Genomic DNA, 27,374 nt, shown 5'->3' with positions numbered 1-27,374 from the left:
GAACAGTCCTGTCCAATGCTCCTTATTGAACATAGATGCACGCGAAGTGCTTGCTGTAATCTGTGTAGTGCTTGCTGTAATCACCAATGATTCTCTTGTCATAGAGAATCATTAAATGCAATTATCCTCTTTGACAAGACGTGACGGCACTACACGTCACAGGTATGCCTGAGACTGACAGCCGGGTAGTAACAGTTTCAGCCTTCCTATCCACTGGGTGTGGAGGTGTCTTGAAGCCGTGCTTGTAAAAGCCTTCTTACAAGGGGAAATGTACGGTAGGCACTATAACAACTTCAGTTAGACGAATGAGGAAAAGAAAGAGGGTGAAAATTATCCCTCTTCCAGTTAGATCTCAGCTGATGTCTGGATTGTACCAAGGTATTGCCTCCAGAGAAACCAGGTTTTATTCTGAGTTGCAAGGTTACCTAGCAAGTCAGAGGTCATATCTTCCATAAAGTAATATCTTCCAAATATGTGCGAAACACAAGCGAGTCACTGTACAAAACTTTATGGAGAGTCTCAGAACTGATTTTGACAACAGTTGAACTGTAAGCATACTGTAACGGATCCACTGGCACCCCGACTGGGTACCTCCGTTGAAAGATGCTCCTAGCGCTTCCAGAGGACTCCAAGCACTCCACCAGACACCATAAGCACCGCAGGCTGCAGCTATCTCCCTTCAGAACGAAGCAGGAACAAGCTCTTACAAGAGCTCAGTGATTATAGCAAGGGAATATGCCTAGCATAGCAATCCCTTGTAGCAGATTCCCCCAATAAGACACAGGACTCAAGTTGAGGGTAAAACAGGAACTCTGGACTGGCTCATCCAGCCTGGCTTTTATTTCCAACTAACACATACAGGCCACACCCAGGGGGAGGCATAAAAGAACCAATGACATAGATGTTACCTCCCACACATCCCCTCCCCTTAGTGTGACACATAATCCCATTATGCATACAGTGTAACATATACTTTTACACAACTTTCATAACTTTAAAACCATACATCACATTCACATAAAAATACATATCCACAATCAATCCATTCAGGGGAACAACATATTAAAAAATGGCATGAATCCGACCAGGGGTTAAAAAGTTACTAAAAGTATCTTTTGTTCCTTTCTGGCTGGCAGAAAAACATCCCCACAATGCACCCTGGTTTCCTCCCTTCTGCCCTGGAGTTAATTGGAGAAGTAATCCAATTACCCAGGACTAAAGGCAGACTCCATTAACCACATGGTTGCAAAACAACATAAAACACTTTAAAATACATAAAGTCACATTTACACATAACACACAGACATTTCACCTATCCCCAGATAGCTGGGATCTGCACGCACAAAACTACCGAATAGCGCGCAGATCCTACTCACACAGTACAATTGCCATGGAGCTAAAGTCTTTCCCATAGTCTTTCATTATATAGATAGGCTCCATGGTATGGCTATCTGGGGTATCACATTCCCATAAAGTCTGGTCCATAGTCCAAAGGCAAGAGGCGGGCAAGCAGCCCCCTCCAAGGACACGTGGCGAGTTCGGTTTCGCCACACTTCTCCCCTTTACCCCCCAGACTAACAGGGTATCTGACCTCCTGCCGGTCCGTGCCCTGGTTAGTCCAGCAACCCACCCATGAAGCACAAACAGCAGTACCTCCCACCCACAATAACTGGTTACTACACCTGGGTAGAGGAGAACTTTGTCCAGGTCCAGGTGCCTCACCACGGCTGTGTGGGGGACTGGTAGTCTGCCTTGGTGGGTTGCTGAGTGGGCAGAGACCAGCGGTACTCTGCCCTGGTGCCAGCGCTACCACTGAAGTAGCCTGATTGGAGCCTGGTTGTGGGAGGGGGAGACCGACCGTCTCCCCTCTGGGTACACAGCTCTGCTGCTGGAGACAGACTGTCTCCCCTTTGGCTAAACAGCCCTGTCGTGGGGGGGCAGGACCGACCGTCCCTACCCCCTGTGCTGGAAGTGCAGAGACCACTGTCCCATCTGCACAGGTGTGGGGCTTACAGTCTCCCCCTGGTACATTAAGCTGCCGCTGGGGAGAGGTGGTAACCAGCTCCTCTCCCATTAGAACACTCTGCCGCTGGGGAATGGAGACTGGGCTCTCTATTCCCTGTACATTAATGATCCGCCGCTGGGGAGAGATGGTAACAATCTCCTCTCCCATACATACTTCCCGTCTCTGCGGAGGGAGACCGACTGTCTCTCCTCCCAGCACAGAGTCCTGCTGAGGGGGAAAGGGGGCTGGGCTCTCCATTCCCTGCTGGATACTCTGCCGCTGGGGAATGGAGCCTGGGCTCCCAATTCCCAACAAATCACACTGCCGCTGGGGAGGGAGGACGGCCCCTTCAGCTCCCTGTAACTTGGGCGCAGAGACCACGGTCCCATCTGCGCTGGTGTGGGGCTTACTGTCTCCCCTTGGTGTGCTAAGCTGCCGCTGGGGAGAGGGGGTAACAAACTCCTCTCCCTTACACACTTTCAGCCGCTGGGGAGCAGGGCTGACCCTCTGTACTCCCTGTAGGCAGGGCGCAGAGACCACGGTCCCATCTGCGCTGGTGAGGGGCTTACTGTCTCCCCTTGGTGAGCTGTGCTGCCGCTGGGGAGAGGGAATAACAAACTCCTCTCCCTTACACACCTTCAACCGCTGGGGAGAGGGGATAACAGGCTCCTCTCCCTGCACCGTAGACTGCCGCTGGGGAGCAAGAACGGCACCTTCAGCTCCCTGTAACGCACACTGCCGCTGGGGATCTGGGCCGACTGCCCAGCATCCCTGTAGGGCCGGTAGAGAGACCGCAGTCCCATCTCCACCTGCCATCTGTGAGTCTTCCCAGGACCAATCCGTGAGGCCCCTCAACATTTGTGAGTAAGGGCCACCTGCTTCCCCACCTGGCAACTCTGGCTGCTGCTGGGGATCTGGGCCGGCTGCCCAGCATCCCGGTGGAGAGACCTTGGTCCCATCTCTACCTGCCTGTTGTGGTTCCTCACAGGACCAGTCTATGAGGACCCCCACTTCGGGTTCTTCCCGCCGCCTCAGGGAAAGACGGCTAACCTCCTCGGATGCAGCCTCTACTCGGCTGCTGTAACGCTCCTGCTGCTGAGCATACTTCCTCTCTTTCGCCAACCGGAATTCTCGGTCCAGCCTTGTGTTTCGCTCGGCCATGACCTGGTTCCAGATCACCCGGCGTGTCTCCATGGGTATATCATCCCCATACTCGGCCACTCGCTGCCTCACCTCGGCCAGCCAATCATCTCCAGAGCCAGAACCTTCCATACTAGTCTGCTCCCAGGGGCGCTGCACGAGTGCTAGCGTTGCCCTCAATTTGTAAATCCAAACAGTGTCTCTGAGCTGCTTTACCTCGCACTAGGACGCCATCCCACCGCTTGCCACCAATGTAACGGATCCACTGGCACCCCGACTGGGTACCTCCGTTGAAAGATGCTCCTAGCGCTTCCAGAGGACTCCAAGCACTCCACCAGACACCATAAGCACCGCAGGCTGCAGCTATCTCCCTTCAGAACGAAGCAGGAACAAGCTCTTACAAGAGCTCAGTGATTATAGCAAGGGAATATGCCTAGCATAGCAATCCCTTGTAGCAGATTCCCCCAATAAGACACAGGACTCAAGTTGAGGGTAAAACAGGAACTCTGGACTGGCTCATCCAGCCTGGCTTTTATTTCCAACTAACACATACAGGCCACACCCAGGGGGAGGCATAAAAGAACCAATGACATAGATGTTACCTCCCACACATCCCCTCCCCTTAGTGTGACACATAATCCCATTATGCATACAGTGTAACATATACTTTTACACAACTTTCATAACTTTAAAACCATACATCACATTCACATAAAAATACATATCCACAATCAATCCATTCAGGGGAACAACATATTAAAAAATGGCATGAATCCGACCAGGGGTTAAAAAGTTACTAAAAGTATCTTTTGTTCCTTTCTGGCTGGCAGAAAAACATCCCCACAATGCACCCTGGTTTCCTCCCTTCTGCCCTGGAGTTAATTGGAGAAGTAATCCAATTACCCAGGACTAAAGGCAGACTCCATTAACCACATGGTTGCAAAACAACATAAAACACTTTAAAATACATAAAGTCACATTTACACATAACACACAGACATTTCACCTATCCCCAGATAGCTGGGATCTGCACGCACAAAACTACCGAATAGCGCGCAGATCCTACTCACACAGTACAATTGCCATGGAGCTAAAGTCTTTCCCATAGTCTTTCATTATATAGATAGGCTCCATGGTATGGCTATCTGGGGTATCACATTCCCATAAAGTCTGGTCCATAGTCCAAAGGCAAGAGGCGGGCAAGCAGCCCCCTCCAAGGACACGTGGCGAGTTCGGTTTCGCCACACATACTACCAAGCAGTTGAACTATAGGCATAGTACCAAGCAGGATCAGGGACCAAAAGTTAAATAACAAAGATGATTAAGGAGAACATCTCCATCCAAAGGACAACAAACTTATCACATCCACCAAATATAGAAGAATATGCCCCTCGGACCACAGCCTTGAAAACACAGAGTAGATAGACCTAGTTAAAGTGGCTGAGCCGTACTGGGTCCATATACCATGTAGATATGCATTTTTGGCTATTTTTATTTATCAGTATACAGTTTGACACAGTGTGACACTTTGCAAAAATCCGCTTCCATTGTTCCTCATCTAGACTTTTACCCAGGTCTCTCTCCTATAGTAAATGAAAGGGAACCCTGCGATGTCCAAAACCACTTTGTAACATGCCTTGGATTTTAGATATAGCACCCTTCAGCGGACCATGACATTTATATATCCGCTCGAAAGACACGATCCTAAAGTCCACAACAGACATAAAATTGATACATTTAGAATCAGGCATTTACAGATGCACTCTGTTCCATGATATGTAGGGTTCATCACTTCTAAAGCACTGGAATGGTGCGAATGTGTCTACATCCATACAAGGTTGCGAGTTTCACCACTAGACAACCAGGGATTAATGAGGAGTCATGTCCCCATCCCTGGACAGAGGTAGGCAAGGGGAGCAAAATATACTTTTTTTTTTTTACAAGTTTGTTTTAGTAAACATCATCCCTGCTATCACCTCCTACAATACACAACATACATATAAAACTACAGACATCCCCTACACACACACACACACACAACACCACAGGCACCAAACTTATAGCCCTCACCACACACACACACACTTAACTTTAAAGACAGCCCACACAATACCACAAATAGCCCACATACACACCACAGATAGACTGCCAAACCACACTCACAAATACCATAAGCAGTTCACATACACACCACATACACTCACCAATCCCCAGACACACACATACTTAACAAAACAGCCAGGCCTCATATACACACAATACCACAGACAGCCCGAACCACACAGAAAGATATTACAAGCAACCAACATACACACTTAACATCACAAGCAGCACACACACACAACTTCAGACAGTACACACACACACACACTCATTACCACAAACAGCCTACATACACACAGGCACCATCACAGTATGTTTCTACTTTGGCACAGGGCTGACAAAATGCTGTCCCCAACTTAGAGAATAGATCCCTCTTGAGAAAAAGCCATTGCAGGACTTGGTGCCTCCTCTTTACTGTGTTACTTACAAATTAAAATCTGGCAACATTAGGTGTGATGGCATAGGTATTCTAAATTTCATTTCCTCACTTGGCCCATTTTAAAGGGACATTGTTGGCAATATAACCATTATATCTCACTGAAGTAGATATGGCGCTCAGAGTCCCCTGGCCCTGACCCGGTCTCTGCATGCAACGTCAAACCGTTTTCAAGCAGTTTAACACTAAATAAGGATCCCTGGCCACCCACAGCTAGAAGTATGTCTAGGAAAGAGATTACAAACGTCCTTCTAGCCAGCAATAGGTACTGCGATAGACTGAAAGTGGCTAGCTGACATTCTCAGACAGTCACAGCCTATTGCTCTTCCGGCTAATGCTTTCTCGTTAGCCTGAGCAGCACACAGGAGATGGGCTGCTGTTGGAGACTCTTATTTAGCAGCAAAACATTAAAAACGGTTTAAAACTGATTGTAAGAATGGCGTCTGAGGACTCCGTACACGATGACCACTTCATTTCGATGAAGCCGTTACGGTGCCTAAAGTGTCCCTTTAAGCTATACCTCTATATCTCTTCCTTACTCTTCCCACCCTTACACATAAGCTGACTGAACTCTTGATCTAATGTGCCTGTTTGGTCTTTAACTTGGTTTTAAATCCTTTGATCACCATCTTCATTCTTAATCTTAAACTATAGGCATAGTACCAAGCAGGATCAGGGACCAAAAGTTAAATAACAAAGATGATTAAGGAGAACATCTCCATCCAAAGGACAACAAACTTATCACATCCACCAAATATAGAAGAATATGCCCCTCGGACCACAGCCTTGAAAACACAGAGTAGATAGACCTAGTTAAAGTGGCTGAGCCGTACTGGGTCCATATACCATGTAGATATGCATTTTTGGCTATTTTTATTTATCAGTATACAGTTTGACACAGTGTGACACTTTGCAAAAATCCGCTTCCATTGTTCCTCATCTAGACTTTTACCCAGGTCTCTCTCCTATAGTAAATGAAAGGGAACCCTGCGATGTCCAAAACCACTTTGTAACATGCCTTGGATTTTAGATATAGCACCCTTCAGCGGACCATGACATTTATATATCCGCTCGAAAGACACGATCCTAAAGTCCACAACAGACATAAAATTGATACATTTAGAATCAGGCATTTACAGATGCACTCTGTTCCATGATATGTAGGGTTCATCACTTCTAAAGCACTGGAATGGTGCGAATGTGTCTACATCCATACAAGGTTGCGAGTTTCACCACTAGACAACCAGGGATTAATGAGGAGTCATGTCCCCATCCCTGGACAGAGGTAGGCAAGGGGAGCAAAATATACTTTTTTTTTTTTACAAGTTTGTTTTAGTAAACATCATCCCTGCTATCACCTCCTACAATACACAACATACATATAAAACTACAGACATCCCCTACACACACACACACACACAACACCACAGGCACCAAACTTATAGCCCTCACCACACACACACACACTTAACTTTAAAGACAGCCCACACAATACCACAAATAGCCCACATACACACCACAGATAGACTGCCAAACCACACTCACAAATACCATAAGCAGTTCACATACACACCACATACACTCACCAATCCCCAGACACACACATACTTAACAAAACAGCCAGGCCTCATATACACACAATACCACAGACAGCCCGAACCACACAGAAAGATATTACAAGCAACCAACATACACACTTAACATCACAAGCAGCACACACACACAACTTCAGACAGTACACACACACACACACTCATTACCACAAACAGCCTACATACACACAGGCACCATCACAGTATGTTTCTACTTTGGCACAGGGCTGACAAAATGCTGTCCCCAACTTAGAGAATAGATCCCTCTTGAGAAAAAGCCATTGCAGGACTTGGTGCCTCCTCTTTACTGTGTTACTTACAAATTAAAATCTGGCAACATTAGGTGTGATGGCATAGGTATTCTAAATTTCATTTCCTCACTTGGCCCATTTTAAAGGGACATTGTTGGCAATATAACCATTATATCTCACTGAAGTAGATATGGCGCTCAGAGTCCCCTGGCCCTGACCCGGTCTCTGCATGCAACGTCAAACCGTTTTCAAGCAGTTTAACACTAAATAAGGATCCCTGGCCACCCACAGCTAGAAGTATGTCTAGGAAAGAGATTACAAACGTCCTTCTAGCCAGCAATAGGTACTGCGATAGACTGAAAGTGGCTAGCTGACATTCTCAGACAGTCACAGCCTATTGCTCTTCCGGCTAATGCTTTCTCGTTAGCCTGAGCAGCACACAGGAGATGGGCTGCTGTTGGAGACTCTTATTTAGCAGCAAAACATTAAAAACGGTTTAAAACTGATTGTAAGAATGGCGTCTGAGGACTCCGTACACGATGACCACTTCATTTCGATGAAGCCGTTACGGTGCCTAAAGTGTCCCTTTAAGCTATACCTCTATATCTCTTCCTTACTCTTCCCACCCTTACACATAAGCTGACTGAACTCTTGATCTAATGTGCCTGTTTGGTCTTTAACTTGGTTTTAAATCCTTTGATCACCATCTTCATTCTTAATCTGACACCCAGACAGCATGGCCAGTGGAGTCATGTCTGGGATATAGGAGGTAAGAGCAAATAATAGACTAGTGAATAATATAATGCAATGCAACCGGATAAACTCTAAGGCCGGAGTTGGCAACCCTTGGCACTCCAGATATGGACCACATTTTCCATATTGCCCTTACAGCCATAATGCTACTAAACCATCATGGAGGATGTAGTTCACAACATCTGGAGTGTCGAAGAGTGTCTAGCCCTGCTCTAGGGGAATCTAGACGTCACCTGAACTATCTGAATCCCCGCACTAAAAATCGCCTAAAATGTAGACTTATGTTTCCGGTGAGAGCATCTTGCTTAATGCCTACATTGGGTCAGAACATGCAGAATCCATTTTAATTATTGCATTTTATCAATATAGCTTCATTTTATGAGAACTCAAATGTACACTGTATCGCTTGGAAGTCCATTTTTACAAACAGGCTAGGCCAAAAATACATATTTTTGTTGCTAGCATAGATGTCGCTACTTTTTTAAGCTAGAACCACTTGTGTCGCAAGAGGTAAAACCACATATCTGATATACTGCTTAATTTCCAAATGTCTTATAATAGAGTCGACTCTTACTATATTCAAACAACTTCTACCAGAAGAAGAACTAAATCATAAGGGAACAAGAGGAATGAATGTCGGCTGTCAAAAGTTAAAGGTACATAGACTTACCTCCAAATTCCCCCTGTCCAATTTTCTTCCCAATTTTTAGACTCTGAAAACTGAGCAACCAACCAGCTGTTGAGATAGCAACATGGGAAGGAAGAAATTCATAAAAAAACAAAACCCACAGATTGTTAAAGTGACAGAGACAGTGAGGTTTGTAAAGATAATTTAGTAACAAATTTAGTCAGTTGTCCAATAGGGCGTCTGAGAAACGTATAGGTAAGTAGATGATTTAGTATTTGGCTATAAGGAATTATCTGAGCAGAAAATAGATGTAAAATTAAAATTTGTCAATGATAACGTGAAGCTCCAAATTATGTGTGATTTAACAGACTTTAACGTAAGCTAAATTATTACTGAATTAGCCCTTGATGACATTGAAAAGGCCTTGCGGCTGCATGAACTATTGACATAGTACAAAAATAAAGAAACAAAATAAATAAAACTATAAATAGGGCCTTTTGGTTGCATAAGTTGCAGTTGAGAATAGTGTAGAAATACATATATGAATTATCCAGAACCCAGGTTTGTCTAATAACCAGAAGAGATCGTCTTCTCAATCTACCGTTTTTGATGTCAGAAGGATACCTGGTCATTCTCCTAGCACTAACTGTGTCAGTCTCTATACCAGCTGTTATGGCCCTTATAATGTCAATATTAATAACACTAACTAATGCCAACAACCAAGAAGAGGATTTAGGAGGCTGCCAAGTTTGAGGATAAAAGGGTACTAAAGATGCCTTTTTGCCAAGTCGGTATGTTCCTCTGTCGCACAACAAAAATAAAAATTTACACCAAAAAAAAGGGTACTAAAGGTTCCAAAGTGGACTTACTCACCTCTAGAAAGTTCATCTTCTGCTGATTTTATTCCCTCTTTGGGTTTTGGTTTCAGTAGCCTGGTGCAGAGAACCCCTTGGTAAGTGGAGTAAAACTGGAAAAGAAAATTGCCCACGTAAAACAAAACCATGTAATATGGGCACAAATATTGTTGTTATTGCGCTTGGCACACTCATCGATCTTAACCCTTGGACAATTTTATTTTTCCACCATTTGGCTCTTCTGACTAAGGTTGACAAAACTTTGGTTCAGATTGTGCCCAGAGGTATAATGGGATTCACAACTCATGGTCCATTCTCGTGTTGGTTACCAGTAAAATCACCAACACAACTGCTATGGTTGAGCTGATAGCATTAGTCCACCAGGATTCTCACATATGAAATAATTGTTTTATTGAACTAGAAAAAGCAATAATAAAATTTGGATTGGTATGTAAAAAAAATCAAGTAAATCTCTCTTTGCCATTACTTCATTCGTCAATGAAACTCTCATATAACATATATTATTTTAATATATGTTACCTCTATCAAGTCTATGAGGTTGCTGAAGTTATGGCTGTAGTCAATGCTCAGTTTCCCATCCTGGTAACAGATCCGGTAGTGAATGACCTCGCCTTTGTTATACACACACAGGACATAGTCTCCAGGGTGTCGGAATGATTGGCGTACCAAGAATAATCCATCCTCTCTTGGGTGAAGCTTCTGAATGGCTTGCTCACCAGAAATGGCTCCATGGAACCAGCTAGAGTACAGTTAGAAGAAACAATTAGGTTGAAGTTATAGACAGGGAAAACAATCAAGCCCCTATGACTGCTTTCTTTGCTACTGTTGCCCAAGTGCCTTTCAATTTATGAGGTCCCATAACATTCATTTGTAGACAAATCTGTACAATTGACTGGATTGGCTGAGAATACTAAATGTTTCCACCTACGCCTAATATCACTGCATAAAATATGCAGAAATACTCAAATTTATTGTTACTAGGGGTCACTATAGCACTATATGTACTATATCAACTTTTCATCCTGGCAATAACTAAATCAGCTGTAAGAATATCTACACACCTCTCAGATGTCATCTAAAACCACCAGTGCAAAGTACACATAAAGCGTATAGCCAAACACTCAAGGACATCTATCTCTCTCCTATCCTGCACAAAACAGTCAGCAGTGCTGTGAATACACTGATAGAAGCCATGGTATGGCTTATTCCAATCATCTCGTGTGATGAGCAGAACTTTGACTTTGGATAAACTACAGACCATGATCCCCTGGTGGATGTTGGGGGAAGGAGGCAATTTCTGCCTTTCGTGTCTGTTGTATATTGTGTCTTCTTGTAATCTAACTCTAGTTATTTAGCTATATGGGATGCATATTGTGTAAATAGGGTTACAACAAGCATAATGAATACTGAAATGGTCAGTTTCTATGTCTAAACAAAATAGTTAGTATGTTACGTATCAAGATAACGTTAAAAAAAAACCCTATAAAACACCACAGGCCTCCCAACAGTCTCCATTTCAAGGTCCTGTCCGGCCACACTGACATTGCTCCTGGTGTCTTCACAAAAAGGATACCAAAAAGAGTACCCAAAAAGAGTAGCGCAAAAAGATTATTATAAAAGCTTGTTCTACACCCATGTACTTGGTCCCAGCAGAGAACGATGAAACAGTACTCTGTGCATGGTGTGCCCTTAGTTGACTGGTCTGCTTGATTGGCAGGCACCCTGGAATTCTTCCACACCAGGCTGAACTGCAAATTCTTCTAGCAGTCCTCTCAAGGTGGATACCTTGAACAGTAGTGCAAAAAAGTAAAAGGGGAGCAGTCACCGATTCAATGTACCTTGCAGGTTCTACTGGATTCCACGGTGAGAGCCCCACTACTCTTCTTTAGATTCCTTTTCAAAACACTTTTTATACCCATATGTGATTTTTCCCATGTAAATAATATTGTAACTGTAACGTTGCATCTTTTTAGAATGTTGTTGTGTAGGCATTATGTTCCTCCTGTTTTCAACCCGGTAATATTTGTTTGCACCACACAGATTACTTCTAAACATAATGAATTGTGCATGTGTAAGCTGCGATGGTATGAAGCTAAATTTATATAGAGAGCTGTAGAAGGAAATAAAGACATTGAAGGAAAGGGGAATGATAATAAAATCTTCGTAAAAAATATAGGAGATGAGCTACGTGCTGTAAAGTGAGGAGAGATTAATAGGGAGTGTAAATACAATTGAAACCGGAGATAGTTACAGAAAGTTAACCAAGACATGAACACTTGGAAGAAGAATTAAATATTTAAATATTTACGGCATTAAGCTGAGTCGGGAATCCACTTTGATGGGTGGTCGTTCTCGTAATGCGTTACAGTTAATAAGACCGACCATGCCGCTGGTATGGTGATGGGCTCGGTACCATCCTTTATTCTTGCAGACAAAAAAGGGAAAATATTGGCCATGTGGATTTTAACAGACAATAACAATGACACGAAACATGACCGGAAATATTATATATAAACAAAAAATAGGAGTTCACACTCATGCATAATTACGGAAGCTAAGAGTTGTTTTACTGAGATAAGTCAGAAAAAATATTTAAAATACATATTGCACATGCGTCACAAAAACTTTAAATATTACATATTCTCCTTACCTCACAGGTGCTAACGATAGTAATTAGGTCTCCTTTATGAAATGATAGTTCTTCTGGTTTAGGTTTGGTGTGGTCAATCTTCGCTATACATTGCATCCCAGGCTGCAGACCTTTCTATAAAATAGAGAAACATCTACTTTAACTTAAGGTTTTAATTTTCTTTTAATCATGTACTATAGTCAGTATCAGATTGCCAGAGAAGTGGTTAGCAAACGTAGCATCATGCACAATACTTGTAATCCATAATAATGATTTCCTTCTACCAAGAGAGAAACCAATTTTTTCAAAAAAAAAATGACAAAATCAGAAAAGTCAGACATATTAGTAGACCTTAGATTGGACAAGCATAGTGAAAACTTTTCAAAGAGATGAAGATACGGACTACCCTATTGCAAATGATGTATTTGAATGTATAGATGGATTAGGATAATTAAAGGGGTACTCCAACCTGGTGTTTGTTTTAGTAACCCGTTCTGCACTGGTCAACCCATCCAAACGCCCCCCACTCCTCACAAAAAAGTTCTCCTTTGCTGACGTCATTCCCCTTTGCCGGGTAGGGACGGATGCCAAGGAAGACGGGGTGGCACAGGGGCAGAGTGGCATGTCACCATAGGCTGTCTGGGGCCAGCATGCTGTGGGTTCTGGCGTCAGACTCTAATTTTGCACAGAATTGACATTAGCCAGTTCAGATCTTTGTTCTTGGTTGGCTAATAATGCTATCAGAGTTATACCTCTGTCAGTGAAGGGTTTTATGTATGTGCTGCAATTCAAAGCAAAACACTGCACTCTAAGCATCATGTCCACTTCAAATCAATGAAGTGGTCATGGTACTTGCAGTAATCCTTTAGGGATTGCAACGATGAATAAGTCAAAATTGCATAATACTATAATCACAAATTCACTTAACAAGGATCCTAGTGTGGGTCTGGTTTAAACTGACCTTAGGAGGCTTGCGTGTGCACAAATGACCAACATCCTCCTGATCATACATGGCTGAAGGACTATAAAAATAAGATGTGTCAGAATGTCAGAATTAGAATTGGTCAAAGGGTGCTGGCAACAGGCAATCTAACTGCGTCATTCCCAACGTGCTGCTTTCTTTACTTGGTTTATCGTTTCTTGATAAATTCACTACTTATATCTATCACATATTACTTTTTATACACATTTAACATGTCCCTCTTATCGGTTAATTCACCAGTTCCCAAACTTTTTAGGTTCAAGACGCCCTCTTAATATTTCAATATTTTTCCAAGACATCCCAAGTCAAAAAAATGTCTAGGTTGTATATATGTACAGTGCTGCGGCATATACTGGGGCCCTAACCTTGGGAGTGGCACTTGTAGATTATTTAAAGAAACAATCCAGGCACAATAACCACTACATTACATTGTAGTGGTTATGGTGCCAGTAGTGCCATAGTCCTCTCCCAGGGTAAGTAGTCAAACTGTTTAAGAACAGTTTGACAACTTTCCTGGGGTTTGCCGGGATAGGCGCTGTAGTGTGTGTGTGTGTGTGTGTGTGTGTGTGTAAGGGGTGTGTAACGGAACCGCTGGCACCCCGACCTGCTACCTTCCGTTGATGGATGCTCCTAGTGCTTTCCGAGGACTCCAAACATTCCGCCAGACACCATAACCACTGTAGACTCCCATGAACTGCTGCAGCTTGGTTGGGGTCTCGCCGTCTCCACCAACTCTGGACCCAAGACCAGGTTACAGCTTCCAGTAGGTCAACCTCTCCGAATTCCAGAGAGCAGGAACAGGAACAAGCTCTTAGCAGAGCTTACTGATCATACCCTGGGGAGTATAGTGATTATAGCAATCCCCAGAGTGTAGTTCTCCCATCCCCCAAACATGAGCCGAAACTTCATGAAGGTACAAGATGATCTGAACTTTTAATGACCACACACTGGCTTTTATGCAAGTCCCCATGCAAGGGGACATCCCACAGGGTGGGACACAGTACAACCAATCATTTACAGGGAAAACGTAAAACACACCCAGCACAAACATACAATCCCTCCCCTCTGCCTGTGATATAATTACTGCACACAATGGGTTAATGTAATTTATCACAGGCAGGAAAAATATACTTTTCATACATATACTGTAACTTTGAAAAATATGCATCATATTCACACAAATCAGCATACTTTAAATATAAACATAACCAAAAATCATACAAATCCCCCCAGTAGATAAAAAGTTAGCTGGGAGTCCTTTATGACCGACCACAAGCACATTTTCCTGCCCAAAACAGTTCCATAGATTTGGGCTGTGCTGTTGGTCTATTTTACACAGAAAAATGACGAACCGGGGCCGTTCGTGCATTTAGCTTAGTATAGCAGTGAGTTCAAACTTCCGAACGGGACTTAGTCTCTGCAGCTGAAAACGGAGTGTAGGAGAAGGTAAGGGTCAGCGGTGTTCGTTGAAATGTGAAGCCGATTAAAGTTCCATGGATTTGGCTACACATACCGCTGACCTCGTTCGAATAAACAAAGATGGCCGCCGCCATGTGTTTGTTTGACAAATGGCGGTCACTTCGACTACTTCGGCACTTCGGCTGCATCCGAAGTGCCAATTTAAAGCTGCAGAACTGCTCCAATACAATTTAAAGGGGCAGCAAGTCTTTTAAAATCCAATCTGCTAAAATAGTCTTTAAAGGGCCAAATCTCCCAGGGGCCATAGTCATGCGGAAGGAGGCTGGCAATCAGGTTCCTCCAACAGCCAGGGGAAAAGGGCAGCTTGTCACCTAAAAATCCAGTGAGAAAAGGCGTTTCATCACAGGGTGCAATATGTGTCTGTGTGAGGGGTGCAGTGTGCGTGTGTGTGTGTACAGGGTTGCAGTGTGTGTACATTGGTGCATTGTGTTTGTGAAGGATGTAGTTTGTGTGTGCTTGAAGGGTGCAGTGAGTGTGTTGGGCAGTTTGTGCATGAGGGGTACAGTGTATGTGTAAGGGGTACAGTGTGTGTGTGGGGGGCAGGTTGTGTGAGGGGTACAGTGTGTGTGTGGTTTGGTGCAGTGTGTGTGAGGGGGGACAGGTTGTGTGAAGGGTACAGTGAGTGTGTGGGGTGGGGGGGTGCAGTGTGTGTGTATCGGGGTAGGGCCGATCCTAGGGTCATTGACGTCTGGGTGCAAGAATATTTTTGGCGCCTCCCCCCCCCCCACGGCTATATTGCTTACTCCTCCCCTTTACAAACATAACATTTCTAATCACACCCATTTTCTATGGAAATCACTCCACCTCCAACCCAGGTCACATGTCAACCATTTCCTACAGTGCCAGCTTTACCCGACAAAAGCTTACTAGTGCCATATTTGTGCCCAGCTTTCCAGTGTGGCCTCTGTCCCCATACAGCTTCCCAGTGCCATCTTTGTCTCAAAATAGCTAATCAGTGCCATCTCTCTGATACCATATAGCTAATTAGTGCCAGCGTAGTCTCAAAATATCTTTGTCCCCATCTTATCAGTGACACTTCTGTGTCCAAATAGTGCAATTTTTGTGCCCAAATTGCTGACCAGTGTTATTGTTGTCCCAAAATTGCTAATCAGTGACATTTCTTTTTCCAAACACCTAACCAGTGCCATCTTGTCCTTAAAGAGCTTTGTATGAACTGCATGTAAGCTGGGTGTATTTTGCAGAGAGTCAATGTATTTGTAATGCAGAAATGTATTTACAGATGTGTGTGAATTCAAATTAGTATTTGTGTATAATATTAATGTGTACAGATACAGTTATTGAATAGATTTTGTATGAAATGTGTTGGTAAGTGCAAGAATGTATTTGTAAGACGTGTGTGTGTGTGTGCATTCATTGTTGTTTTCAGCAGTATGTTTGTTTATTTTTTCTAAATGTCCCGGTGTGACTTATCTAACCATTCTCTTCCACTTTTGGCTCTATCCCATAACCAGGGGCGTTGCTATGTGGACTACGGACTTTAACCCAAAAATACATTTGATATAATTCAAATTAAGCTCCACCTCAGGTGTACCGTAAAAAATAAAAATTTATGAAATGCTGTCCCCCCTCCTTGCCAATGGCATGCACACCAAAACACGACCACATTATGCTATGCAGTGTGTGTAGTGAATAGTGTCTCTGAATGTGTGCTGGGGATGCAGTGTGTGTTTGCATCTGTGCAGAGAATGCAGTGTGTCTCTGTGTGCAGGGGATGTAGTGTCTCTGAGTGTGTGTAAAAAAACACCCACAATTTTTAAAAATATTTTCATAAATATTCATTTGTGCAGTCTTTCACCCTTACATAGCCCCATTCCCCCCTGTGCCCTCTTTTGCCCCCTGCCCTCTGTGTCCTCCTGTATCCTCTTTAGCCCCTTCCTCTCCTGTGACCTTATGAAGTCCCCCTACCCTCCCATGCCCTTTTAGCCACCTCCTCTCCTGTGCCCTTATGTACCCACCCCCCCCTCCCTGTGTGTGCTCACTTTCCAGCCCAGCCAGCCTTCCATTAGCTCTGAGGGCCTTCAGGCAATGAAGGGCATGGTGAGCTAGAGGGGCAGAGCCTTGCGCCGCGATGCGCCTCTACTCACAGAGCGCCTGGGCGCTGTGCACCCACCCAGGAACAGCTATGTATGGGGGGGCAGTGTGTGTGTATTGGGGGGGGGGGTAATTGTGTGTATGGGGGGTCAGTGTGTGTGTATGGCGTGCAGTGTGTTTGTATGGGGGAGCTATTGTGTGGTGTGGGGTCTGTGGGGGGTAGGAGGGCAAATTTAAAAATATATACTTTTTTTTTTATTAAAAAAAATAATTAAATTTAATTAATTTATTTCCTGCAATCCCTGGTGATCTGGGTGGGGAAGTCCTGGTGGTGACAATGAACTTTAGCAGCCTTAGGAGTTCACTCTCACGAAATTCGGAGCATTGCCATGGTTTCCGCGGCAGCGCTCCGAGCTTGCGGAGCTGCAGGTTAGAGCTCCCCCGTGTCCTCTCTCCCTCCCTCCCTGTCAGCTGTCAGCAAAGTGCTAGCAGGCCGGAAAGGTAGATCCCTTCGGTCCTGCCGAGCCGTCAGGGGAGAGAACAGTTTCCAGTGCTATCATCATGGCACCGGGAAAATAACTTGCGACTCGCCTGTGTGCCCGACGCGACGCTACAGAGTGTCGCGTCACACAGTTTGCATTCCTTCCCATAGACTGGCCCTGATTTAACAAGCTTACAGCATATTGTCTACTTTAAAATATAAACTCTCTCATATTCACTCTTCTGTCCATAAAAATTCTTCTCTATCAGAGTTATTCACTAAATTGAGAATTCAAAGTGAATGCAAAGTAAATTCCAAATTTAAGTTACTGACTTAGATAATGTTTTCAGTTTGGGTATTTTGACTTTAAATTTGAAATTCACCTTAAATTCTCCCTTTAGTTAATAATCCTGTATAAGTAAGATACTCACACTTACTCCCCACATTGTATGCAGAATGTCAGTTCTTCAGACTAGTAGAACCTTCTTTTTCTCAGTGTGTCATGGATGTATCCAAATGGTGTTACCAGGATTTCAGTGCTTGAAACGTTATAGTTATTATTATGCATATCTATAAACCTCCCTTCATTTTCTGACCAGATAAAAAAAGAGGAAGTCTGTAAAACAATGATTTAATGAGGCCGAGTGTCTAAAGTTCGTGCTCACATCCTGGTCATGAGCTGGAAACTGCAAACACAATCTGTATGATGGAGAACGTACCGTATAAATAAATGTTAATACTATATGACTCTATGGTAGTTTTTATCTTCTGAGCACTACTTCATTACTGGACTATGTAAACACTTTTCATGATATACTGTACACAATTGTCATTAATCACATTCACATTAGAATTAGGTACTTGTCATTATACACTGATCAGCCACAACACTAAAACCACCAGCCCAACATTGTGTAGGTCCCCCTTATTCTGCCAAAACAGCTCTGATGCATTGAGGCATGGACTACACAAGACCTCTGAACGTGTCCTATGGTATCTGGCTACAAGACATTGGCAGCAGACCCTCTAAGTCCTGCAAGTTGCGAGGTGGGGATTCCATGGATCAGATTTGTTGTTCTAGCACATCCTATATATGCTCCATTGGAATCAGATCTGAGGAATTTGGAGGTCAAGGCAACATCTTGAACTCTTTGTCATGTTCCTCAAACCATTCCTTAACAGATTTTGGAATATGCGTCAGGGTGCATTACCCCGCTGAAAGAGGCCTCTGCCATCAGGGAACACCATTGCAAGGAAGGGGTGTACAATCTGCAACAATCTCTAGGTAGGTGGTTCGTGCAAAAGTAACGTCCACATAAATGCAGGGCCCCAACGTTTCCCAGCATAACATTGCCCATAGCATAACTTTTTCACCACCCTTTTATTTTTTCTGGTGTGAGTGTATATATTTGTTTTTAGTTAAATTATATGTTTGTTTGTAAATTTGTTATAAATCAGCCACTCATTTTTAGTTATGCCATAATCTGCGATTCATAAAATGATGACATGCACCCCAGCTGCTGCCTATCTTCTACATCTGCACTATGATTGGATCTGCTTCCTTCGAAACACCTCCTTCTACATCTCCCCCCATGATGTTGGCATGCTGCCTTCAATGCCAGCACTTCTACTCCACAACACAGTGCCATATGTCACTCCATTCCCATAACTCCTAACTGTGGGTGTTATGAGAGTGGTAAAGGGGTGGATAAGCCTTGGGCAGTGCGCCAGTGACGTAGCTTTTGTCACTAGACACAATCAGGCTGGCCCTGACAATGCAGAGAATGCTGCTGATGTGCTCTCTCCGTGATCTAAGCACCCTCAGCACAGCACGGGTGCATCTAATGATGCGCTCATGTGGTCTTGGCTGGGGACAGCCCCCAAAATGACCGGACAGCATCCCAAAATGATGGGACAGCATCCCAAAATGATGGGACAGCATCCCAAAATGATGGGACAGCACCCCAAAATCTGGGCTATCACACTTCAATTTGGACAGTTGGGGCACCTGCATTCCTATACTCCTCTAGCAAGTGCGAGAAGTGCTTGTTAGAGAAACATTCACAGAAACTGCAGCCCAAGCCTGATAGTTGCTATGCCAAATACCAGGAGAAGCTCATAATGGACAGCTTTCCTGCACGTTACAATCAGTTGAATTGAATGAGAGGTGGCAGGAAGGACTTTGACATTTTTTTTCCATAAATATTTGCATATGCTAGCAATGAAAATGTATGTTAAACTGCAGTAAATGTAGTTTTCCTCCCTCATTTAAACAAGTAATTCTTTCTATGACTCAACTATCTCAATCTATGTGTTTGATTGATAAAGCCCACAGAAAGGCAAAACGCGTCTCAAGGCTAAAGGATATCACTTCTACATAAACGTTTTAAAAGTTCATAAAAGTTTTAGCTTCATTTTTATTTCAATTTTGTTTAAATAAATGTTTATTTACACATTACAGCGAAGTGACTCCTGGCCTAGTATTCTCCATATTGGTTTACAAAAGAGGGTTTGTGCCACTCCAGATTTGGCATTCTGTCCATAAACTTGGAGCCAGTCTGTTTTTGGGCTCCAAGTAAAGGTGAGCATATTAACCTTCACCGTTTTAGGGCTATTTGTCTTACTACAATATCCCACTAGTTTGCTTTCCATCTCATATTGGAAGGATTTTGTTTGACCACCAGAAGAAGTTTTGCTGCCACCAAAAAGGCACATAAGCCTTCATGTCCAGAGCTGTATCGTAAAAAAGGCTCTTTAAATTGTGAGCATATATTACACATATGTAATTGACTCTTTTCTATATTAAGACATTATTGCACTATTTGTGTTTTCTCATGATGCTGGCAAAGTCTTAGGGTAGCAGTACATGGGGCCCCGGTGCGAAAATTGATCCGTGGACACACACAAACTAACACACACACACACACAAAAAACTAACACACTCACTAGCAGACACACACACAGTAACACACACACTGACACAAAAACTAACACACACACACTCTAACACTAACACACACACACACACACATGTTTCTTTAAAATTTAATCCCCCAGCCTCCTTACCTTTGGGAGAGCTGAGGGGTCCAGTGGTGCTGCTGGGCGGCTGGTCACCGGGCGGGCTGTCTGGCTGTCTGGCTGGCAGACACGCGAGGGAGCACTCTCCCTGATGCCAGAGCCGGAATATGACGTGAGGGGAGAGTGCTCCCTCGTGCGCCCGCCAGCCCGGTGACACCAGGGCCAGCCTCAGGGGGCCCTGAGGTGGCCAGCTCCTGGCTGGCCACACTGGTGTACATACCAGGTCGCAGGGCGGCTGGGCCCCCTGGTGGGCCGGGCCTGGTTGCAGCCGCGACCCCTGTATTTATGCCACTGGTAACAGGAAGCCTTTCAGTAGGTTCACAGGTACCAGCAGAGGTTCCACACACATAAGCCAGCTTGTAAAGACTCTGGGATTTCTAAAGTTTAGGTTTATATAGAAGATCACGGCCGTCTTTAAAGCGGGGCAAACGGGGCAGCTGCCCCGGGCCCACTCACTCCTGGGGGGCCCAAAGCAGCTACTCCGTGGGCCCCGCTGTCCGCCCAAATTATTTATTTTTTTGCCCCCTGGGCCCGGCCGGTGCTGCGGCTGCACCGGGACCCCACACACTAAGAGGGCCCGGTCGTGCGCTGTGGCCCTTTAACAGCGCGACCGGGCCCCCTTGTGTTACTGCAGCAGGCTGGGAGGAAGTGACTGCTGTGAGTCACTTCCTCCCAGGAAGAAAGAAGCCGCGCGGGAGGATGGATGAGGAGGCCGCCAGGAGGGAGCTGGAGTGCAGGAGCCTCACACTCCCAACGACCTCAGCCTGCCACTGGACCCCAGGGAACCCATAAGGTAGGGCTGGAGGCTGGCTTTATAAATGTAAAGTTTGCATGTCTGTCTGTGTGTCTTACTATGTGTGTATGTGTGTGAGTATGTCTGTCAGGGTGTCTGTGTGTGTGTGAGTATGTCTGTCAGGGTGTCTGTGTGTGTGTCAGTATGCCTGTCAGGGTGTCTGTGTGTGTGTCAGTATGTCTGTCAGGGTGTCTGTGTGTGTGTGTCAGTATGTCTGTCAGGGTGTCTGTGTATGTTTCAGGGTGTCTGTCAGGGTGTATGTGTGTGTGTATGTGTGTGTATGTGTGTGAGTATGTCTGTCAGGGTGTCTGTGTGTGAGTATGTCTGTCAGTGTGTCAGTATGTCTGTCAGGGTGTCAGGGTGTCTGTGTGTCTTAGTATGTGTGTATGTGTGTCAGTATGTCTGTCAGGGTGTCTGTGTCACTATGTCTCTGTGTGTGTCAGTATGTCTGTCAGGGCCTCTGTGTGTATCAGTATGTCTGTCTGTGAATGTCAGTTTGTCCGTCAGTGTGCATATCAGTTTGTCTGACAGAATGTCAGTGTGTCAGTATGTCTGTCAGTGTGTAAAAGTGTAAACTTTGCATGTGTGTGAGTATGTCTGTCAGGGTGTCTGTGTGTGTGTCAGTATGTATCTCTGTTGTCAGTATGTATATCGGTGTATCTGTATTTAGTATATCTATGTTTTTCTATGTGGTCTGTGTGTTTCTGCATTTGTGTCCGGTTGTGTATCTGCGTGCCTGTATGTGTGTCAGTGTATGTATCTGTATGTTATCATTGTATGTATTTGTATGTTGTCAGTGTGTGTACCTGCGTGTGTATATCTGTGTGTGCATCTGTATATAGTCAGTGTTTTTATCTGTGTATGCATGTGTGTCAGTATATGCATCAGTGTGTCTGAGTATCCATATGTGTCAGTGTTTGTATGTGTGTCTGTATGTGTTAGTGTGTGTATCTGTGTCAGTCTGTATCTGCATGTGTGTTAGTGTGAGTGTCAGTGTTTATGTCTGTGTATCTGCATGTGTTTCAGTGTGTGTGTTTGTGTGGCAATCTATGTGTACATGTGCATACATCTCTTTCAAATCGCCAACACTACACACAAGTGCACCCCTGCATTCAACCTTCAACACTACATACAAACACAGTCCTGCACTGAAACGTCAACAATACATAAACACGAAAAATATATATAAACACAACCCAGCATTTAAAAAGCAAGCAAAAAAACCTACACAATGATGCATGCTTGCATTCAAACACCAACACCACATACAAACACACCCCTACATTTACACAAACATACTCCATACACAAACATGCTTCCATTCAAACACACAAACACAACTCAGTGCTAAATACGACTCTGCAAGCATGGGAAAATGGTTCCGCTACTGCGTTGGGAAGTGGAGAGCGTGATTGCATGTCAGGGAGTGGGGTTAGGGGGCCCCATCAAATTCTTGCCCAGGGCCAAATCAATTTTAAAGACGGCCCTGTAGAAGATGTCCAGATTCCGAATGGATTGGCAATTCTCATATATACTAAAGCTAAATCTGGTTGAAATTTGGTTGTCCTAGTAGCAGAGGTCAAGGGAAGAGCATTGTAGCAGAACAGGCCTTAATCCCAATCTAGAAACCAGTCACTTGTTCTACCGATACACCGTTCATAACCATCCAACAGTGGACATTACACTATAAAAAGACAACAAAAAACTCTTGCACTGTGGTACTCTGACCCGTCCCTTCTAGTTTCATTGGAAAATATATATGTCTTGTAAAGTGTGCTTTATGGAACTACAAGTTTTCAAGAAAGAATGTACAGCAGTTTTGTCAAACGTCAAGACCTGGAGGACTTAACAAACAAGTGGTTTGCAAGATTCAAAGGCTCAGATGAAGCAAGCAGCAAGCAAGGCCACTGGCAGAAGATTGCAGAATATCAGCAAAATAACACTGAAATATTCTTGGTTCTGAATGTGTACTGTGGGACGTGGACTTTTATACTAACCACAGTGCTTAACTTACAGAAGACATTGTGATGAACACTTAGCTCCTTCGCAGTCATGAGTCACATCCTTCAGTCTTCAAGGAAGAAGAAACCTAATATTAAGGAGAAGTAACTGTTACAGAGTAATGCGGTTGTTAACGTTACATTTATTTAAAGCATACATTTTTTTTTCTATTAGTGATTACAAGGTATTTTTTAATTTAATTTCCCTTCTGTTAGGATATTATTATTTTTACGATTACCATAGTTTTTGGTTGTAGAAAAGAAACAAGTCATGAAACATGGCAGAGACGTATTAACCTAATTATTTAACAGTTATTTTGCGTATAATGGCCACCATAATTATTTAAATAAGGGGGTAGGCAGGAACATATATACTTAGATGTTTGATTGAAATAAGGCATTTTTCGATTGTTTATTTTTATTGTCCTTGTTGTTTATAGATCCCATTAAGATATAGTTGGTAAATTTGTGGTCTTTTAAGCTAATCTTAGCTTAAATACGCTTCTGAATTGCCCTGTTCATTACAGTTTACCTTTAAATGCAGTGAATTAATGACCTCTGTAGAACATATATTTTTACCAGTTCATAAACGATTCAAGAGTTTATTCACTAATTTTAGTTTTGGTGATTAGACTGCCCCTTTTTAATATGTATGTTAAATTTGGGGAAAAAAATAGCCTTTTGCCCTAAAATCATTTTAACGACACTTTTGTTTGGGTTTTTTAATATTAACACTGTTTTGCATATTGCAAGTCACTTTTATATATTAGAGGTGTCTGTATATGTTTTAAGCGCACTAGCACTTTCTTTTTTCCTACTTTTGTAAAAGGCCCATAGTAATTGAATTTAAATATTAATATACATATATATAAATACATGTAAGTATGACATGCCCACAGAACATACGGACAGTGGAGTCTACCATTCCAGTAACATTCAGTAATTTAGTTTAGATTTCAAGGCAGTAATTAAGCAGTACGTTATCTAAGAAATATTGAATAAGAAGCATATTGTTCTGCTGGAATTTGTTTTACCCACGTTGGTAAGCAGAATTGCAAATAATTCTGACAGTAAATATATATGAGATCTCTAACAGTCACGTTGAGTCCATTAAAACAAAAAGGTTAAAGTTAATAGAAATTAACTTACCGTACGCTCACCAAGTAAATCAGCAAATTACGCTTTCAGCTCACTGTCGTTACACCAGAGTCTTTTGCAAATTATTTTGTAGAATGGGGCCAGGTCAGACACCAGTTAAAAGTAAAAGGATGTTTGAAGTAATTTTAGAAATCAGGAAGCAACACGTTTGAGGGTTCTTTTTTTTTGTGACTCTTGCACGTCATTGAAAAGTTAGATATGTGGTCAGTTAGGCTACTCTATTCTTTTATTTGAAATTTTCTTTTAATTCTCCCTTTACTGAATAACCCTGTATGTCTAAAAATTCCAAAATAAATAATTAAGGATGAAATAGGAGAAACTCATGAATTAAAGAGACAGGCTAGGCACCAAAACAACTTTAGCTACAATGGACACTGCACTGCCCAAGTAATAAAAAAAATAGTTTAGTAGATACAACCCCTATGAAAATATGCATGCATTTTTTTAATTGGGTTATATAAACATCTCTTGTCTGCAGCCTTTACAAAGCTTCTATATTTAACCAAAGCCAGGCTTCATATAACTGTCCAATCACAGGCTTCCCAATGCAGCTCAGTTAGAAGTGTTTGCAAGGCAGGTGCTCTGGGCAATTTTTGCCTCTTGAGTTTAGCTCCACTGAGCTGAATAACAAGAAAGTAACAAGACCAATTGTTTTATTGACAGACAGTGGGGTGTAATATGGTGAAATCTGCAGTTTATGTAAAATAAAAAAAAGAGGACACTCTCTTAACACATAAAGCACTCCAGCAAGCTACAGTGTTTTAGGGGTATGGAGTGTCCCTATAATAAAGTGTTATTTTACCATGCCCCTGCAGTTTCACTACTCAGTTCTCTGCCATTTAGTTGTTAAAGGACCACTATAGTGCCAGGAAAACATACTTGTTTTCCTGGCACTATAGTGCCCTGAGGGTGCCCCCACCCTCAGGGACCCCCTCCCGCTGGGCTGGATGGAATGGAAGGGGTTAAACTTACCTTTTCCAGCGCCGGGCGGGAAGATCTCCTCCTGCTCTCCTCCTCCTCGGCTGAATGCGCATGTGCGGCAGGAGCCGCGCGCGCATTCAGCCATCTCATAGGAAAGCATTTACAATGCTTTCGTATGGATGCTGGCATCTTCTCACTGTGATTTTCACAGTGAGAAGCTCGCAAGCCCTCTAGCGGCTTTCAATGAGACAGCCACTAGAGGCTGGATTAACCCAAATATAAACATAGCAGTTTGGGTGCCTATAGTGGTCCTTTAAACCTTTTTGTTTATGCAGTCACATCTTCACTGTGTGACTCATACAGCCTCTCTACAAACTTCTAGGGTTGCCATCTGGCCGGTATTTTACCGGTACAGCCGGGATCTGAGGTTGGCTGACTGGTGCCAGTATTGCAAAAATGCCACCAATGTAAAGGCTGGTACTTTTCTCTGACTAGACACTGGGAAAGTGGTGAGAAAAAAGTAGCCAAAATATCCACCAATATTATAAAAACACATTGCTATATACACATAATGACATACACACACAGACACAGCATGCACACACTGCAATACACAAACTTACACAAATTATGCACACAATGACATACAGTATACACACACTCATTCAGATGGTATACACACAAACACACACCCAGACACAGTATACATGCACTGACCCACTGACTAAACACACAGTAAACACACAGACACACACTCAGCCACACTGATACACTGACCAAACACACAGTATACACACACTCGGACACAGTATACACGCACTGACACACTGACAAAACACACAGTATATACACAGACACAGACACACACACTCAGACACAGTATACATGCACTGATACACTGACCAAACACACAGTATGCACACTGACACACCCTGCTATACACAAACTGCTATTGAGTAATACAAATTATGTCATACTATTCATCCGATACCAGTAACTTCATCTACCCACTTTGTTACTCAAGCTTCTTGCAACACCAAACATGTTTAAGATTACAGTCAGTCTTTTCTTAAAAATAAATAAATAAATAAATAAATAAATAAAAAAAAGGTTTGTAAATTCCTCCTTACTCTCTAAATCAAATCACACAGTTACTTTGTCTGGTTTTAATAATAGAATCCCTTACCACCACAACCTGTCTGCTCACTTGTTAGAATTGAAGAAAATAAACCAAATAAAACAAACGGTGAGAACACGTCAAATACATACAATTATACAACACTTTGAGAAAGACTTGTTCAGCCGAAACACATCAGTGCAGGTGGACTATTCATTATTTTATTGAGATCTGGTTTTAATTTGCTATCCTTTGTATTTATTTGTTTTAATAAATTCGAGTTTTTCCTCCATGTGCTTCATCTAATCTTTGAGCATAAAAGGGTACGCTTATGCAGATGCTCTAACAAGGGCTTATTTAAACTCGTTTTTACTTCTCCTCATTGCCCTGTCATGGTTTCCCTTAGTGGTTGTCTGAGAGTGTGTTCCTGAGCGTTTATTCCTGTTTTTTGGCTTCGTTTTGACTTCCCTGTATTCTGGTATCCCTGACTTTTGGCTTTCACTTGTGTCCCATTCTGTGTCCCCAACCTTGGCAAGTTTTCTGACTATTCTTTGGTACGTTGAGTCCGGCTATTCTAAGGCCCAGTAAGATGTTACCTTTTAGTCCTAGGTGTGATACAATTCTACGTGCTGGATCAATTAGTAGTCCTGACACATAACTGCAGTCGATCTCTGGATTATCCACCTTTGTTTCTTCATTCAAAGCATTCAAGTCTGAGCCAGCTAGTAGCTCAGTGTCATGTGAGTGGGATCTTTTTGTGTGCAGTGATTATGTTTCTGTTTATTCCGTGTTACACTATGGTCTATTTAGAGTGCTCCCAACATTTGTTTGTTTTATTTGGTTTATGCTCTGTGTTTGTGTGGTAGAGTGACCTACATAATGTGATAGTAGCACTGTTTTT

General features: G+C 43.2%; 1 protein-coding gene across 2 annotated transcripts in view; it reads right to left on the bottom strand.

The window, feature by feature from the left end:
- The window catches only part of MATK (megakaryocyte-associated tyrosine kinase), a 37,767-nt gene extending 13,258 nt beyond the window's left edge, over positions 1 to 24,509 (bottom strand). The window contains exons 1-7 of one of the 2 annotated variants that reach the window (XM_063453308.1): positions 24,427 to 24,509; positions 23,292 to 23,366; positions 12,434 to 12,547; positions 12,092 to 12,207; positions 10,303 to 10,522; positions 9,782 to 9,875; positions 8,951 to 9,016 (exon numbers count right to left, since the gene is read on the bottom strand). In XM_063453308.1, coding sequence (XP_063309378.1) covers positions 8,951 to 9,016; positions 9,782 to 9,875; positions 10,303 to 10,522; positions 12,092 to 12,207; positions 12,434 to 12,547; positions 23,292 to 23,300 — 619 coding nt within the window. In that variant the 5' untranslated portion in view covers positions 23,301 to 23,366; positions 24,427 to 24,509. Of the gene's footprint in view, positions 1 to 8,950; positions 9,017 to 9,781; positions 9,876 to 10,302; positions 10,523 to 12,091; positions 12,208 to 12,420; positions 12,548 to 23,291; positions 23,367 to 24,426 lie in introns of those variants that run through there. The other variant, XM_063453309.1, reaches the window with a different exon arrangement.
- Between the last annotated feature and the right edge of the window lie 2,865 nt (positions 24,510 to 27,374).

This window comes from Pelobates fuscus, chromosome 5, assembly GCF_036172605.1.
Source record: "Pelobates fuscus isolate aPelFus1 chromosome 5, aPelFus1.pri, whole genome shotgun sequence".
NCBI lineage: Eukaryota > Metazoa > Chordata > Amphibia > Anura > Pelobatidae > Pelobates > Pelobates fuscus.
Note: the sequence above shows the minus strand (reverse complement) of the source record. Positions and strands in the feature narration are given on the sequence as shown.